At 43.8% G+C, this 17,545-nt stretch overlaps 1 protein-coding gene across 1 annotated transcript in view; it reads right to left on the bottom strand.

Annotated features, from left to right (window-relative positions):
- Nucleotides 1–14,617, bottom strand: part of dipk1c (divergent protein kinase domain 1C) — a 38,658-nt gene extending 24,041 nt beyond the window's left edge. Inside the window, exons 1-2 of the mRNA XM_088071750.1 lie at nucleotides 13,639–14,617; nucleotides 9,293–10,577 (exon numbers count right to left, since the gene is read on the bottom strand). Of these exons, the coding sequence (XP_087927876.1) occupies nucleotides 9,293–9,514 (222 nt within the window). The 5' untranslated portion in view covers nucleotides 9,515–10,577; nucleotides 13,639–14,617. The remainder of the gene's footprint in view (nucleotides 1–9,292; nucleotides 10,578–13,638) is intronic.
- Nucleotides 14,618–17,545: the final 2,928 nt, after the last annotated feature.

Here is a 17,545-nt window from a genome sequence, read left to right on the forward strand (position 1 = left end):
GACCCGATGTATTTCCATAAAAACGGAGATAACCGTTTATTGGGTTTTTTTGTTTTTTTAGAGCTAAATGCTTCTCAACATGAACACATATTGATTATATTTTGTTGGTAATAGACGGGGGTGACCGGTAACGTCTGTGTGTGTGTCTGTGTCTGTGTCTGTGTCTGTGTCTGTGTCTGTGTGTGTGTCTGTGTCTGTGTGTGTGTCTGTGTCTGTGTGTGTGTCTGTGTCTGTGTCTGTGTGTGTGTCTGTGTCTGTGTCTGTGTGTGTGTCTGTGTCTGTGTCTGTGTCTGTGTGTGTGTCTGTGTGTGTGTCTGTGTGTGTGTGTGTCTGTGTCTGTGTCTGTGTCTGTGTGTGTGTGTCTGTGTCTGTGTCTGTGTCTGTGTGTGTGTCTGTGTCTGTGTGTGTGTCTGTGTCTGTGTCGAACTTTGTGTAGGAAAACAGTGAGAACAGCCTGTGTGTGTGCGTGCGTGCGTGTGTGTGTGTGTGTGTGTGTGTGTGTGTGTGTGTGTGTGTGTGTGTGTGTGTGTGTGTGTGTGTGTGTGTGTGTGTGTGTGTGTGTGTGTCTGTGTGTGTGTGTGTGTGTGTGTGTGTGTGTGTGTGTGTGTGTGTGTGTGTGTGTGTGTGTGTGTGTGTGTGTGTGTGTGTGTGTGTGTGTGTGTGTGTGTGTGTGTGTGTGTGTGTGTGTGTGTGTGTATGTGTGTGTGTGTGTGTGTGTGTGTGTGTGTGTGTGTGTGTGTGTGTGTGTGTGTGTGTGTGTGTGTGTGTGTGTGTGTGTGTGTGTGTGTGTGTGTGTGTGTGTGTGTGTGTGTGTGTGTGTGTGTGTGTGTGTGTGTGTGTGTGTGTGTGTGTGTGTGTGTGTGTGTGTGTGTGTGTGTGTGTGTGTGTCTGTGTGTCTGTGTGTCTGTGTGTGTGTGTGTGTGTGTGTGTGTGTGTGTGTGTGTGTGTGTGTGTGTGTGTGTGTGTGTGTGTGTGTGTGTGTGTGTGCGTGTGTGTGTGTGTGGTGATTATGGGGAGAGGACTGAGTGCGGTGGAGGTGTGAGCGGTGGAGGTGTGAGCGGACTGATGAGCGGTTATTCTGTGAATAACGGATCAGTTTGGTTTCGCTGATTTATGAACAGAAACATTAAAGGATTTGGCTGCAGGAGAGAGAGAGAAGAGCTGCCAACTCCAGTGTCTCTCGCCCGTCTCCTCTCCTTCCGAATGCATTACATTTTTTCGCTCGTTTTTTTTAATATTATTTTTGGCCAGACGCATCATGTCTCCAGATTAAAAATGACTTTTTCATGTTAATCTCTTTGTGTCCGTCCCCAGAACGCTTGATGTTTTTGCATCTTTTTGCTCCGTCAGCATGTTTGAGGCTCATTTTCTGAATCGTCATCAGTTTTTAGATGCACTTTGGTCCCTTCAGGCGCCACACGGCTCGACAAGACACAAAACGACAAGAAAGACACAAAAGACAAGACAGAAAGACGAGACACAGTGAGACGAGGCACTACAAGACAAGAAAAGACACAGTATGACAAGAGGAGACAGAAGAACACAAAACGACAAGACAAGACTCAAAAAGACAAGACACGATACAAAACAACAAGACACGGCAAGGACCAAAAAGACAAGAAAAGACAAGCTGCTACAATATAAGACACAACTCAATGAGACACAAAACAACAAGAAAAGACTCAGAAAGACACAAAAAAACACAAAAAGATGAAACACGATGTAGCAAGACAAGGCACAAAAAGACAAGACAAAACACGCCACAGCAGGAGACACGAAAAGACGAAATGTGACAATGTAAGACACAACTTGAGAAAAGACAAAAAGACGACACGTCACAGCAAGACAAGGCATGAAAAGACAAGAAATGACACGAAACAGAGAGGACAAGGACAGGTCACGACATGACACGTAGTGACAGGACACGTCTTGACCATCGTCTTACTCCGCCTGGCGTGCAGACTGCTGCGTTTTTCAGTAGTTTTTTGGATCCGTGTACACGAGGATCATTTTCACTGTTTATCATATGAACTCAGATTTTTTTTAAACATGAAGAACAGACTTTTGGGTTTTTCGTCGGGACGTTTTTTTTTTCAGTGGAATATTTGTGTCCTGCCGTCGAACATCCATCAAACACGGCGTTCTCCGCAGATTCCTCTCCGAGTAATCCCTCTCGTTTTCCCCTGACAGAAGTCGAAGCTGTGACCTGAACGAAGAACACAGATCCAGGATTTACCTGAGCTTCGTCCTCCTGTCGGCTCGCAGCTGCCGCTCGCTTCGACATCTGCTCAGACTCGACCGCGGAGAACCGGCGGACGCTTTAAATCTGTCAGGATCAGAGTCGGCCGGCGAGCAGCTACTGCATCCATCAGCTGAGTGAGTACTCCTACCTTCATGTCGCTTTTTATATGAAGTGATTCATGTCAAGTCAGAGTTTCCCCGAAAACTGCAAAATCACTCAAGGCCAGAAATCTTTTTTTTTAATGCCAAAAAAAACCCCCAAACATAAATAACACCAAATATCCATCTGAATGTTTCCGTGTATTCATCCTGCGGAGTATGTGGTAGTTTACGTGAAGTCAGCATACTCGGGTGAAACAAATATCCAATACAGATAATACACTAGTTACAAGTACGAGTAAAATGTATTACTCAGGAAAAATGATCCGAAGCCCAATTCTGAGGCTAAATAAAGCAACTTCACATCAGTTTTAGGCTTAAAAGAACAACTTCCAGTTTCAATATCGCCCACTTCCTGCTCTACTACTAGATATTTCTGCCCAAACGTAAACGCCAGAATGGGTCGTAAAAAGCTGGGGTCGTTTTTGGGGTCGGATGGTTTAAAATATCACAACACACGTGCAAGGTGATATTTACCGAAATTCTGTTAACATCAAGTTAACAAACGTCCACGTGAACCAGAGAATGAACTGATTAGGACAGGAAGTCGAAGGTCAAGGTCCCTGTGACCCCATCTGTCTCATTCTCATGAATGAGAAAAGGACACCTTTTGGGAATTTCTTCAAGTTTGGCACAAACGTCCACTCAGACTTACTGACGACCTGTTTCGAATTTAGTGGTCAAAGGTGAAGGTCTCTGTGGCCATGTTCATCGCAATCTCGTAAACACCATATGTCAAGAAAACCTTGAGGGAATTTCCTCAAATTTGGCACAAACTTCCACTTGGACTTGAGGATAAGATGATCAGATTTTTTGGCCAAAGGTCACAGCGACCTTGCGTCCATCTCATGCGTATGAACATTGTATGTTAAGAAAGCCTTGAATTTCCACGAATGTTTCTGTCTCAGCTACGTCCAGTGGCGCATCATACGGACGTGAAAGATGGCCTTTGCTGTCGGGATCTTACGCTGAAAGCACTGCAGAAGCGGCAGTATGTGACGACTATGGAAAGAACCCTGAATTCGAACTTTTTTTAAAGACAGAAGCGTCTCGATGGATTGTTTGTCTTTGTCGCCTCTGTGCAGGTTAAAAAAAGAGAAATTATATGTGAAACACGGCTGCACGTATGAGAGCGTGCACGGTTGTGTTTGAGAGATGTCCGAGTGAATGTTTCTTTTGTATGACGTGTGAAACTTTCCCACGCTCCGGGGCACGTTGAGGACCTCTGGACTGAGATACTGCCGCTGTAATATCTGTATGAACTGAGAACTCTCTGACACTAAAAACCTGATTTATTGCTCCTTCTGAAAGCGAACTAAAGCGTGACGGGAGGGTCAGTCCACACCTCATTACCTTCAGCTCAGGCCTTCGAGGTTTGTGGAGGTCCTGACTCTCAAAACAAACACGCCGACATTTTATCACCAACCGTGCCATCGTGTCTTTGTCCCCTCTGGCAGGAAGACTTCACTCCCGTCTCTGAGAGACGACATAAACTGACAAAATCTCGACGGAGCGTAACGCTGCCGTGGGAGAAAAAAACCTCAAGTTTCACGACTTTCAGACTCTTTCAGGGTGACTTTACTGCCACGAACAAACAAAGAGAAAACATTAACCAGAGAACATTCTGGTGTCCTGCGTTAACGTGAATCCGTTTCCCTTTAACGTGACTTTAATAAACCTGATAAACCTGCTGCTTCTTTCATGTAAATGAACTTCAGAAAACAGAGCTGGGCCATAAAAACTGTAACATCAGTCAGACCGTAAATACCGCGAGGAATGCCAGAGACACGTAGAGACGGGTCGGACCGAGCGGCAGATCGGCCATAAATAGTCAGCGGATCACGGGAGCGCAGAGCCGAGCGTCTGACCCGCAGAGTCAGTGAAACCAGGTTCGGGCAGACTGAAGCCTGGTCGTCACAGACGCCATGCATCATGTTGACGGCTCGTTGGGCCGCGGCGGCGTTTATTACCGTACGCCGCTGGACTGAAGGAAATTCATTAATGACTGTAATCAGTCATGTTACAGGCTGAACGCTGTGACTGTTTCTAAAGAAATACTTCACCCCAAAACTGAATGAATTATGTGAAGTGTTTTACCCCCGAGGCTCTCTGCGCTGCCAGGAAAAGTTCTCTCTCCAGTGTTGTTAAAAGTGAAATGTGTAATTTTCTGCAAAAAGAGAAAAAAAAGGGCGATGCCGTCAGTTTCTCGCGGTTAGAGTTCTTTCAGTGTTTGAAGTTCAGGAGGTTTAAACCGGGAGCTGAATGATCCACAGACGTCTCTGCCTCTCCGAAACAAACGATGACTGATGTGAAAACGTGAAAATGTGAATCTGCTGTCACACCTGAGGAATAAATGACGAACGCTCGCTCATAAAAATCTGCATACCTCCAAAACGAAATAATGTACAGAGTTCAAACACATAAATACTGATGTTGTGTTAAGAAATATTTAGTTTATGTTTCTTTTGGATTTAAATGATTTGTGTTTCTATTTTAAAAATCTGATGACCCAGTTTCAATACATTAGTCAACTGTTATAGTTCATTACCTCCATGATCTTTTAGCTCAGGCTCTGCAGATTTTAGGGATATGAAATATCTGAAGCTCATATGAGAAACGACGTCACAAAAATCAGGAATATCAACATAGACGCTGCTGGACCAACGAGACATTTCTGTGTCCAGTGAGCGCAGGACGATGATGTCGTGGGACAAAGATAAAAATACACTCTTGGGAAACTTTCACCTCAGAGACATGAACTCTCAGCCGCTCGCATGAGGTCTGAGTATGAAAACAGACTTATTTTGGGCTTCAGCGGAGAAAATCGTCCGTGTTAGACGGAGAATTCGTCGAAAAATTAAACGGCTGCTGCGTTCTTTCACTTCTCTGTCCGTCTACTAAAGGAAACGAGCTCGCGCTGCTGAAAGGAATCATTTGAAGATAAATGATTCATCACGAACACACCTTTTCCTCCCTGCGTATATTTCCCTCCGCCGTGCTGCAGAATAAACGGCTGAAAGCTTCTTTCCTTTGTTAGGAAACATGAAAGCGAAGCGGCGTCTCTGCGCTCGTGTCAATATTACAACATCAAACAGAGTTTCATGTGAAATTCCCTCTCATGTCTCTGCGTCTCCTGCACGTCTAATTCAGGACGGAGACACGCATATTGATTTTCTATTGTTTCTGGAGCAGGAGCTGCTCTTATTGGTCGGTTTAAAATTTGATGAGTTTGGCGAACAGGGCGAGCTTTGATTAGAAATAAAAAACTCTTCTGAAGATAGAAACCTTAAACAGGAAAATGCTTTTCTTTACACTGACTTTGAGCCAAAACATGCAGTTTTCCAAATGTTTTTTTTGTCTTAACATAACCGCACATTAACCCTTTAGAGTTTGCTGCATTTTACGCTCTTTGCACTCTTTTTCTTTTTTTTTAAATAACTGTGTGTGTGTTGATGCATGTGTCCTAAATGTAGTCCAGATTGTGTATTTGAGTGTAATCAGTGAATTTGCAGCTCAGCTCCTACAATAAGTCTAAAATACACTGTGGAAACTAAATAGTTACATTCAGACTGTTCAGGTCCAAAAATGCTCCATTGAAACCCATTCAAACTGACATTTTTGATCCCACAGCCATCAGAGCAGAAAAACAGGACTTTTGACTTTCTGATTTTCTTCTAATAACATTGTGGCATCATGACAAAAAAATGGCTTTTTTTTAATTGAGTGTAAAAACGTTCTTTTTTGGGAATTGATTGATGTATTTCCATTCTGTGTATTTTATATGTGCAGTTTCAGTTTGAGGGTTCGTGTAAACCCTCACAGTGAGGAAGCACTTTATCAGACTCTGACCAGCCCGAAACTGCAGCTTTAAATTTCAGCTTTATTCTGAAAATCTGTCGTGAATTTCGTGCTGCACTGTGGGATTCGGAGGTAAAGGATCAGAGAGTTTTGTCAAAGACGTGTGTGCAGAATTTGAGACCAAATGAAGAAAATGATCTTGAACGAGTCCTCATAAAAGCGGCGGCGTCTCTCTGCAGTCTTTGTTTCCTGACCTTTGACACAGTTTCCTTTTTCTCGTTCATGAAGGGTTTCGGTTTATCGGCCTCGCCTCAGACGTCTCAGTCGTCCGTCTCCACCTGATTTATCACTCGTGATGCGAATGCAAACACTCCACTCGTCAGCCTCGAGTGCTCGGCTGAAACAGAGTTTCAACGCGCTCGCTGTTTAATCGGCGGCTTCAGAGGCGGAGAGCTTTGGAGGGATGAGCGCAGGAAGGAAGCCAAGAGGCAGAGGATTGACAGACTTTTGTTCAGGTGACGGCAGCACGGTTTAGACAAGCCCGAACCGCGAGCGCTCAATAATCCGGTACCTCTGAGCAACGACAGCAGGATTATCGCTCAGCGCCGTGTGTTTTTAACGCCGAGCCGTGCAGCGGTTTGTGGAGATGCGTCTGTGCTGCATTAGTGTCGTCTCAGGAGCCGAAATTAGCTCCTGTAAGCACAAAACTTCTCGTTGGTCTCCATCGACGTGCTGCCGAGACATTTCAAACAGCGTGATGGATGCAGCGGCGCTAGTTCAGCAAACATGCACAGTTTGTTGACTTTGGATCTGAGTGTTTATTTGGGATTTCATCAGTTTCCACTTTGGATCTGCGAGAGCTTTGATACCAGCAGGCCGGGCGGCGTGACGGCCGCTGTGATGGAAAATGGATTTGCAGTTTGATGAAGTGGATCCTCTAACAACAACAACAGAGTTTGCATGTCGCCATATTGCATCACGACACTGAAACTGGCCAAAATATTTGTTCAGGGGAAAAAGTCAAAGAGGAGGAAACTTAAAGGGGAACTCCAATAAAACCAATTTGATTTTCTTGCTCCAAAAAAAGAGCAATGAGAATCATAAACAGAGCTGATTATCGCAAACCAGCCAACCGATGATTCATGAATTCACAAGCTCTCAGCTTCACATCAAAAGCGTAAAACGACATTTTCTTTCCGGAGGTTGTTTCACATCAGAGTCAGATTAAACTGAGTTCACCAAAACAAAGAGCAGAACAAATGTCAAACAAAGATGTTTTTCACACAAAATAGCAAACAGAAAAAATATTTAAACTAAAACTTCACCAGAAGCACACGGACTAGAGAGAAGATAAAAAAACTACATGAACCGAAGCTCTGACTGATGATTCAAATCTCCGGCCTTCACAGAGCCGCCTCAAGTCTCCCCAAATTCTTATGGTGGGACAGCTGACGGGAGTGCTGGAGAGCGTTTTTAAAGACAGTGGCTGTATTCAGAGCACCCCAAATTTAAAGTGTAACTATGACAGAAAGCCAACACGTTCTCAGTCTGAACTGGTCACGTGGCGTCTCTTTTTCTCTGGTAGATGAACTAAAGGACTCGTTTTACTGGAGGGTTAAAGCCAAATATGAAGCTGTATCCCCAAATTCTGTCAGTACGCTTTCTGTATCCGAGTTTAGTCGCTCAAAACTCGACATCGCGCCTCGTACATTTTTCTTTTTTGCATCATTTCAAAAGTTTGCTTTAAATTCACTTTGCAGTTTATCGAAACACAAATACTGATGATGCAAAGAGAGAAGAACCAGACGTCGAGAAGAGTTCAGTCCAAAGAGCAGCGAAAAAAAGACTCCTGTTATCAGAGTTTACCCACAATGCTCCTGCAGATGCTGCAGTGGATAACAGACGGCCATTAAAAGCTATTGACCCGCGGCCGTTTATCTGCCGCCGCCCGCCTGTTTACTGTAAGCGTGACTGACGGACGGCGGCGGGTTCACAGAAACAGTCGATGGGAGCCGCGGTTTGTCCTCCACGACATAAACGTGCTGAGCAAAGTCTTAAAAACGAGAAAAGAACAAAATAAGAGCGGGCGGGTGAAAAGAGGACAGCGCTCAATGGAAACTGCAGTTATTTCACATTCCTGCAGACAGTTTTCCAAACCATCATCGGTTTGTCGACGGATTTGTTTCCATCCCTCCAGGAAGAAACTCTGCTCACAGACATGCAGAGAAGGCAAGGAGCAAGCAAAAGCAGCCCAAAATGTTTTTAAAAGGATCAAAACTACAAGAAAATTAGATGAAATTAAGCAAAAAAAAGGAACCAAAATAATTCTGTAAAATAGTTTTGAATATAAAATTACGGTAAATACGGACATTTTCGTCACGTTTCTGTGATTTTTTTTAACGTTTCTTGGTTGGTCATTGTGTTTTTCCTCATGATTTTACAATGAACTCAAACCACTTTGCTCAGGTTTCAAAGGGTTAAACTGAGAAAAGTGGCTGGTGCTGCATTCAGGGACACTTTGTATTCAGCTGACAGTCATGTTGCATTAACCCTTTGAGGCCTGGACTGACAGTTAAAAAAGCAAACAGGCAATTTGGCAGTAAATGTCCTGCCAAATATTCTAAAATGTTCAGGGAAAAACACAAAGAAAAACACTGCAGGATGTTTTCTTGGACTTTAGGAAACGTCGACATTTTTCACAACTATCAATTAATCGAGAAAAAAATTGATAGATTAATGGACAATGAATTATTAGTTGCCAGAAGTTAGCCATTAGTTATCAAAAATCTGTGAATTTGTAAATGTTTTGTGAGAGCAAACCTTGAATGTGGTCACGATATCAGCATGGTGACGTTTCTTCACGTCACGCTTCATTTAAAGCTGAAGACTGAACTCTTACTCTGATAACGTGGTGTTTCGTTGAGCGGTGAGCGAGCGTGAGCGAGCGTGAGCGAGCGTGAGCTCCGAGAAGCAGCAGCTTGTGAAACTGACTTTCTGGATGTCGCTGCTCGTTTATCAGCTCTGCTGCAGAATCTCAGTCTGCAGAGTCTCCCTCTCATAATAACCATCAAACACAGCCGGCCGGGTGACTCACCAGCCTCTGCAGGATCCTCTTGCTCTTGTCGTCGGTGCAGTAGTCGGACAGGATGCTCCTGTGGACCAGAACCAGGCCGTTCAGGAACAACCAGGAGCCGAACCAGAGCAGCGCGAAAACCAGGGTCCCCCGACGCGACCACAGCCTGAGGCCGAGCCACCGGAGCAGGCACAGCCCGCCGCCGCGACCCCCTCCGGCCGACGCCAGTCCTCCAGGCAGCATGTCCGCCCGAAAAGCGTCCGAGGCCGTCTGAATAATGTGCTGAAAAGTGACGCAGCTAACTGCAGAGCGCCAGATTCTGAAAAGTTTGGCTCGAAAATAATAATTTGCACAAAAAAGACAAAATCAGTTGGCTTCTGTAACTGACTTAAAATGTGAAATTATTCACTTCAATTTTGAATTCTTATTTTTCACAATAATATTTGTTAATTATCAATTCTCGTGTTTTCCAAAAAAAAACAACTAAATTTTTTATTTAAAAAAAAAAAAGAATAATATCGTCAGCATATCTTGCTGTTATCTCCCATGATGCTCTGCAGTCAGTTAAGGTGTAACGGCTGTAATCCAACATCCAAGAATTTGTCTTTAATGGTGACAAATATCCACATCATCGAGGCCTGATTCTCCGGGACGTGAAAACTCAAGAAGACGACTGAAACCAAAAAAGCCCAAATTCTTCAGGACCAAAAAAAAAGAGAGAGCAGTAATCATCCAATCAGAGCGCCACGCTCCAGCCGAGCGGTCCGACCTCCAGCTCTGCGCTGCAGCTCCTCCCCCTGAAATATTTGGAAATTTTGTTTGTTCATGTTGAAATTTTGTCTTTTCATACCCGACCGGCTGATTTATTTCTCCTCCCAGTGAGTCAGCAAGTGTTGAGCAACAGGAAGTAACTCAGCCGAGTCGCCGCCGCGCTGTGTGATGTTGGCGTCCGCTCTGCACGCTCAAACGCTCAAACACGCACATGCACAGATGCACACACTCTCTCAGCATGCACACACACTTTGACACTGGCAGCAGACTGCCCTGCGGCGCCGTCCTCGCCTCACCTCCTCGTGGCGTCTGTAGTTTCTGCGGTCGAGATGGAAACTCGAGCTCCGCGGTGCCGGAAGATGTCCGTGATTTTGCAGAGGAGTTCCTTAACGAGCGCCTAACGAGGGAAAATAGATGCAGAAAGTTTCCTTGAAGTCAGAAAATCGAGAAACACTTTGTTGGTGTCAGAGGAGTTTTTGGCTGCTGTGATCTCTGAACAGTGAAAAAAAACGTCCTCGGCGTCTGACGAAGAGATCTGCGACGGGAGAAAAAGAGACGTCAGTGCTTTGAGTCTTTACTCTCCAAAAAAAGAATAATCCAAAAGTCTTATTATTAAGAAGAACAGCAATTAACATGCAGAGAAACTTTGCTGATCAAAGTTTTCTTTTCATCAACTTTCCGGATTAAATTTTTATCATCAACTCGAGCTTCTGAGTCGTGAAATCATGTTGATTTTTTTTACAACATTGAAATTCTTCCCCCAGCAGAAACGACTGTGTGATCTGAGCGTCTTTCTCAGCTTGTCTGAAGAAAGATTTTGGTTTTGTGGCGTCTGGAGGCCGATTCTAAGCGTGGGCACGACCCCCAAAATGCGACGCCAATGATAAATGTGGTAAAATATTTCTCCACTTTAAGCAGTTATTCAAACCTTTGACCTCTGAGCAGTTTGGTGTGACGAGAACGTGTTTGGCAACAAAAGAAGAAATGACCCAAAAAATAACAAAAAATACAAGAATATCACCTGAACAATATTAGCAGTCAAACGAACACGGTGAACAAGCCTCGGACAAAGTGCTTACAAATGTTAAGATAGTCTTCAAATTAATTTCAAATATGCAGTAATGATAAATAAATAGTTTTTCCCTGATAAATAGTTATTTTAAAAATATTTTTCTAAATTTCTTGTAATTTGTAAAACATTTCCAACCACGTTTTTTCCCATATTTGAGGGAAAAGATCACACCCATTTCCTCGGGATTCGAAGGTTTAACTGTGCTGTTTGTTTCTTCATCACCCTCCAGCGGGAGCGTTTATTGGTCCGGTGCGGTGCAGTGCATTCTGGTAGTTGTAGGTTTTCTACCTCTTGATCTAAAGTGCCTTTTTTCTCAGATTTCTCTTTTGCTCTTTTGCTCTTGCTCTGATTGCTCTTTGCAGCAGTTTCAAAAGTGTTTTTGTCTTTCTGCTGCAGAGACGATCAGTTCGATGTGAGGACCCTCTTTTTTTATCCGTGAACGAGTCGTTAGTGACCAAAAAACATCTCCTAAAGCAGTCTAGAACGGGGCCTGTGGCGAGTCGAAGACAACCGGACTTATAAAACTTTTTTTCCCCAAAGTTGATGAAGGGTTCAGAAAAGGAGAGCGGCTCTGAAAGCTGCCTGATTCCTCCTCTGATGTTCTTGTAGAAAAAGCTAATTATCTCCAACATTTGCGGGGTCAGTCGAGGGTTTTCTCGCAGTGGGATTAAAGCCTGTAGACTTTAAGAGAAAGCTCATCAGTCACTCCGTCTGGTTTTTATCTGTCTGCTGGTCGAAATCTAAAGAAAAATTAAATCTCAAACAAGCCGCTCTGGAAGCCGTTATCAGCCCGGCGGAGACATGTTTGTGTTGTCTGTCCATCTGCAGCCATAAAGAATTCAACTGACACGGCCAGAAACTCCGCTGTCCAATTATTTGGACAAGTGATACTCAACTTATGGTCCGCGGACCCCAAACCATTTTCTAATTCACAGTTAAATGAAGTGATGGACACTGTAAATAGTTTTTGTCCTTTTAGTTTAGAGCTTAGTAATAGAGCCTGTTAATCCAAAAAAGAGCCAGTGGAGGATCCCCCGTACCCCAGACAGAGGACACAGCTGAGACACTAATGTCCTAAAATATCCTAGAAATGTCCTAAAAGCCAAAAATTGTCCTAAAATCTTAGAAATGTCTTAAATTCCCAAAAATATGCCCTCCGGGCTCCTGGCTTCCTGTCATTCTGCTAAACGAGTATTTCTGCTGTAGATTTAAAGAGAAAACTCATCAGTCAGTCTGGTTTTTTGTCCACTGGTCTGAATCTAAAGAGGGACATTAAGTCTCAGACTCTCCGCTCTGGAGGCTTTTATCAGCCGCCGCAGAGGCGTTTCTGTTTTCTATAAAGAATTCAGCCGAAACATTCAGGAACTCGGCCGTCCAATCATCGTTTAGTCCTCATTACCAGCTCCTGCTGTGGTTCGTCTCACTGAAGCATCCAAACTATGAGCTGAGAAACCCCCACTCTGCGAAACACACACGCACTCGCCACGAGTCCTCGCCACCCGTCACACGGAGACTCGTCCCAAAAAGACTCGTCACACAGACACCCGTCACACGGAGACTCGTCACGCAGAGACCGGTCACAGACGGTGGTCGTCCGCCTGGCAGGATATCAGTGAGCTCCTGGCTGATGGGATGTGGGTGGCAGAGAGGCGGAGAGGCGGAGAGGCGGGGCAGCTGTTCCCGCTCTTCTCCCGGGAGATAAAAACTCCCATCAGCTGCTGTTTCTGATCTCTCAGGGTGGATTCATGCAGCGCGTCGTCGCAGCCGCTCGCTCTAGTAAATAGTTTAGTCTTATTTTCTTAAAAAAACACTTCTTGGTCTTCATGCTGATGATTAAAACTCCCTAAAATTTAACTTGAGTGTAACTCCTAAAAATACATATTTATTTCTCTTTTGTAGAACATTTATTTAAATATATAATTTGGAGAGTTTTAAATGCATTTGGACCAAACTGCTTCTAACCGAGGAAAAAGGTTCTGAATTTGTAATCCTGTCACCTTCAACTTCTTCAGGTGAAATTTGCAAAAGAATTGCTCACAGTTTAACTTCAGGCTGCAGTGACTCGGTTGATGCATCGACTCGAGGTGATGAGAGTCAAACTGTGCAAAGACCTTGATTTGTCTTGGACGTTGTAAAAAAACACAGAAGTAAATCTTGTGGCTCATGGTTGAACTTCAGGCTGCAGACAGTCCAGCTGATGCAAAGAGTCTTTAAATCCAAACTTCTCTCTTTCAAAATCCAACTTTAAAGTCTTAAATTTTCTGTTTTTTTCTCGATGTGATGAACTTTTAGTTCTAATATTTTATCTTTTGAATGCATGACTAAACTTTTAAATCGGTTAGTAATCCTGCTGCTTGTGCGTCCTTTAGTCTGAATTTTCTTGAAAACCACCTCCTGCTCCTCGAGGTGATGATTAAAACTCCCAAACTCCAGTTTAACTCCTCAACAGCCAAAGGACCAAACTACCTCCCTCAGACTTCCTAATAAACACAAATACCTCAAAACAAGTCAGATTTGTGCTCACCGGTAAACTTCAGGCTGCAGACGTTCCCGTTGATGAAAAATGTCCTTAAATCAAAACTTCTTTCTTTGCAAAATGCAACTGAAACTCCTCAGTGTTTTGTTTTTTCTTGAAGTGATGGCTCATGAAATAATCTTGAATGCATGACTGAACTTCTCCCTGGGAAAGAAATTGCAACACTTTTAGTAAATCCGCTGCTTCAGCTGTCTGAAACACCTCTTGTTCCTGGAGGTGGTGATTAAAACTCCCCAAAATCAGGATTTAACTCCTCATCGACTCCTGGAACACGGTGAGGAGCTGTCAGCAGGTGTCCAAACTGCACAGTCAAAGTACAAAAATCAACTCTGGCTTCTGGCATCACTCAGAGACGGTCTGCAGGGTCCAGAACTCGAGAGCTTAAACTTCCCCGTCCTCCACATCTCTAAACTTCTTCTCTTTGTGATGAAATGTCAGAGAAACTGTGCGTCAGGTTGCTGTCTGCAGGTCCTTCACGTGACCACAGAGTCCAAACGTGTGGCGCTGGCAGCAGCCGGAGCGGCAGCTCTCGGTTTTTAAAAAAGATGCTCTGGGAGACAAACTGTGAGAAACGTCCCGTAGGCCCTGATCCAGGACTGTCAGGCAGCCCCGGCGGCTCCGCAGGCGTCTGGTGTTTCAGCGGCTCTGGTTTCCCCTCACACTGCTGCTGCCTCTCTCTCTCTCTCTCTCTCTCTCTCTCTCTCTCTCTCTCTCTCTGTCTCCGTCTAACTGGCTGGAACACTCTGTGTGTGTGTGTGTGTGTGTGTGTGTGTGTGTGTGTGTGTGTGTGTGTGTGTGTGTGTGTGTGTGTCGCGCTCAGGCTTGTTCGTTCAGCCCCATTCCTCTTCCTTCCTCTCTTCAGTCTGCTGCACTCCGGCTTTTTCCTCTCCTACCAACTCTGGAAATGTGTGTGTGTGTTTGTGTGTGTGTGTGTGTGTGTGTGTGTGTGTGTGTGTGTGTGTGTGTGTGTGTGTGTGTGTGCGTGTGCTTGTGCAAGTGTGTGTGTGTAATCAGGAGAACGGAGGCGGCTCCTTCAGCGTCCCTCCTCTCAAACTGAAGCGACTCCCCCCTCTCTTCCCTTTCACCCCTTTCTTATATTTACATTCCACTGTACCTCTCTCTCTCTCTCTCTCTCTCTCTCTCTCTCTCTCTCTCTCTCCCCCCCCCTTTACCCCGTTACCACGGCAGCAAATCTCAGCTGAGGTTCAGTCCCCACATGCAGCTTCGCAGAGCCTCGCCAAATTAAAAGCTCTCACCCGTTTATCTCACTTCCCTTTTCTCCTCTGCCCCCCTGTCCTCCCCGTCCTCCCCTCCCTCTGCCTTCACTCTTGTGCCGTGCACGGTGAGCGCTCCAATAAAAACAGCCCAGAGGCCCAGGGCATGTCGGTAATTGCCCTATTTGTAAAAATGCCAATAAAGGTCTGCAAACATAAAGAAAGCGCCGCCGCTGCTGAGAAGGCTCGACGTGGAGTTTGATGTTTTACGGGGTGAAAAGTATTTGAGGTTATTTTTAAAACGGTGTGTGTGTGTGTGTGTGTGTGTGTGTGTCATGATGTTAATTAGGATCAGTGCAATAATTAAAGCTGAAATTAGTGATCTGTGGCCACTAGAGGGCAGAAAAACTCCACCGCAGGCCGACAGGCGATGTTTAAATAAGGACTAAACTGAAGAGGTCGCTCATATGTTGTGACGGCCCCGGGGCCTCTGCAAGGGCCCCTGTGTGTTGTGTTATTGTGCTGATGTTTGTGTACCTTCAGAGGCAGCTGGCCGCTGTCTCCAGGTTTCCTTATCCTCATGGATGGATTATTTAATAAGACAGATTATAAAATGACCGCAAAGAGACACATAGGAACCACAGAGACATAAAACGACCTATAAAAGATACAAAGAAACTACAAAGAGACACAAAATACTACAAATATTCACAAAATGACCAGAAAGACACAGATGTACTTGAGATATCGCTTTCACGAGAATGGATGCAAGGTCACAGTGACCTTGACCGTTGACCTCCAAAATCTTTTCAGTTCATCTGACTCACATTTGATGTTGTGCCAAATTTGAAGAAATTCCCTCAAAGTTTTTTTGAGATATGTTTTGTTGTAACTTTCTTGTATTCTCTTTTCTCTTTCTTTTTTTCTCTTTCTTTTTTTCTGTGTAGAGCTGCTTTGTGTCATCTCATATTTATTTTTGTCTTAATTATATTTTTAAAAATATGTTGCAAAAAAAAAATGTTTTTAGCACTTTTTTGTTTGTTCTTTTTGTTTTGTTTTGTTTTTTCTTATTTTCAGGTAATTTTCTTTTTACTTTTTGCTAATTTCTTCCTATTCTTTTGCCCATTTCTTGTTAAGCTGACTCTGGCTCTCATGTCTCAAAGGGTTAAATCATGTTATCACATTGATTTTTGTTTCTTAATGGACACAGATGGCTGTCTCCTGGTTTAAAGTCCATGTTTGTTTGACCCATCCATCATCACTTGCACCCTCTCGCTCTTTATACTTTATTCGTGTGTCCACAGCGACAAAATATTCACTCTGACTTTGCACTGGCATTGTTTTTTTTTTGTTGCCAGCACATAATGAGTTGTTATAAATGTGTGTCGATTTCAAATATTTCTATAAAACTAGGCTGAATTTAAATTTTGGTTGTTTCGGAAGTCATCAGAGGAGCACAGGCAGCATCCAGCAGCAAAATCCAAGTCGTCTTTCCAGAAAACAACCAGCAGCTGCAACCAGACGGCCTCTCTGAATATTCACACACATTAGGAGCAGAGCGCTTTTTGTCCCTGTAATTGCCAATTAAACCATCTGGCGTACGGCGAGCTCGTCTCTGCAGCTTTTTGGCGGTCGATCACAGAGCAGTGTTCTCGTTAACATTATCTGCTCATCTGAGAGCCGGCCACTTATCACAGCCTCCTCGTTAGCTGCGGCCAGTTATCTGAGGCCGCTCGTTAGGGGCAGCCACTTATCTAACAGGTACCTTCATTGACTAAAACACATAGTGCACTAAAAAAAGATGCTGACTCAGCAAACGTCTCCGAGATTTTCCCCTTCGTGTTTCCTGAAGTTCACTTTGAGGTGAATTTGTTTTGCAGGAGAGAAGATCCAGGATGTGGAATTATTCATTGGATTACATGCATGCATTTGCATCAGAGGTATTTACACACACACACACACAAACAACCCTTTATTTATATATTTGTGAGGACACTCATTGACAAAATTAATTTCCTAGCCCCTTATTCTGCCTAAAAATGTCCGCACTTCACAGAAATGTCCTGACTGTACAAACATGTTTTCACTGTGCAAAAATGTCCTTTACAAAAATATCCTTTCTCGGCAAAAATTTCTTCACTTTAAAAACAATTTCACCTTACAAAGCGTCCTCACTTTACAAAAATGTCTTTACAAAATGTCCTCAACTCCTAAAAATCACCTTGCTTTTCAAATATGTCCCTACTTTCTTAAAATGTCCTCACTTTGCAAAAATGTCCTCACTCTTAAAGTGTAAAACTCAAAGTGGTCCTCACAAATGCAGCTGTACAAGTACACACACACACACAGATTAAATGCATTGGTACATAAACTCAGGACTCTTCTGTGTTTAATACGTTTTGCTGCAGCGCCGCCTGCTGGCCGCTCACGACAATCACAGGAAGTGATGACATCAAGAGGAAGACAGGATGATGATGAGGGAGATAAAAACAGGAAAGAGTTTAAAAAAAAAGGCGATGAAGAGAAAGATGAATAATTAAGAGAGAAAATGGGCTGTAACTTGACTCGGCTTTAGTGCATCAGTATATTTTAACTGTTATTTATTCAATCTTTAATGAGTATTTATCCATCATTTTACACACATTTAGTCAAAAACATCCCAGTAATGATTAAAAAAAACC

The sequence above is a fragment of the Plectropomus leopardus genome, chromosome 21 (assembly GCF_026936395.1).
Source record: "Plectropomus leopardus strain MGB_pleo_1.0 chromosome 21, ASM2693639v1, whole genome shotgun sequence".
NCBI classification, from domain to species: domain Eukaryota; kingdom Metazoa; phylum Chordata; class Actinopteri; order Perciformes; family Serranidae; genus Plectropomus; species Plectropomus leopardus.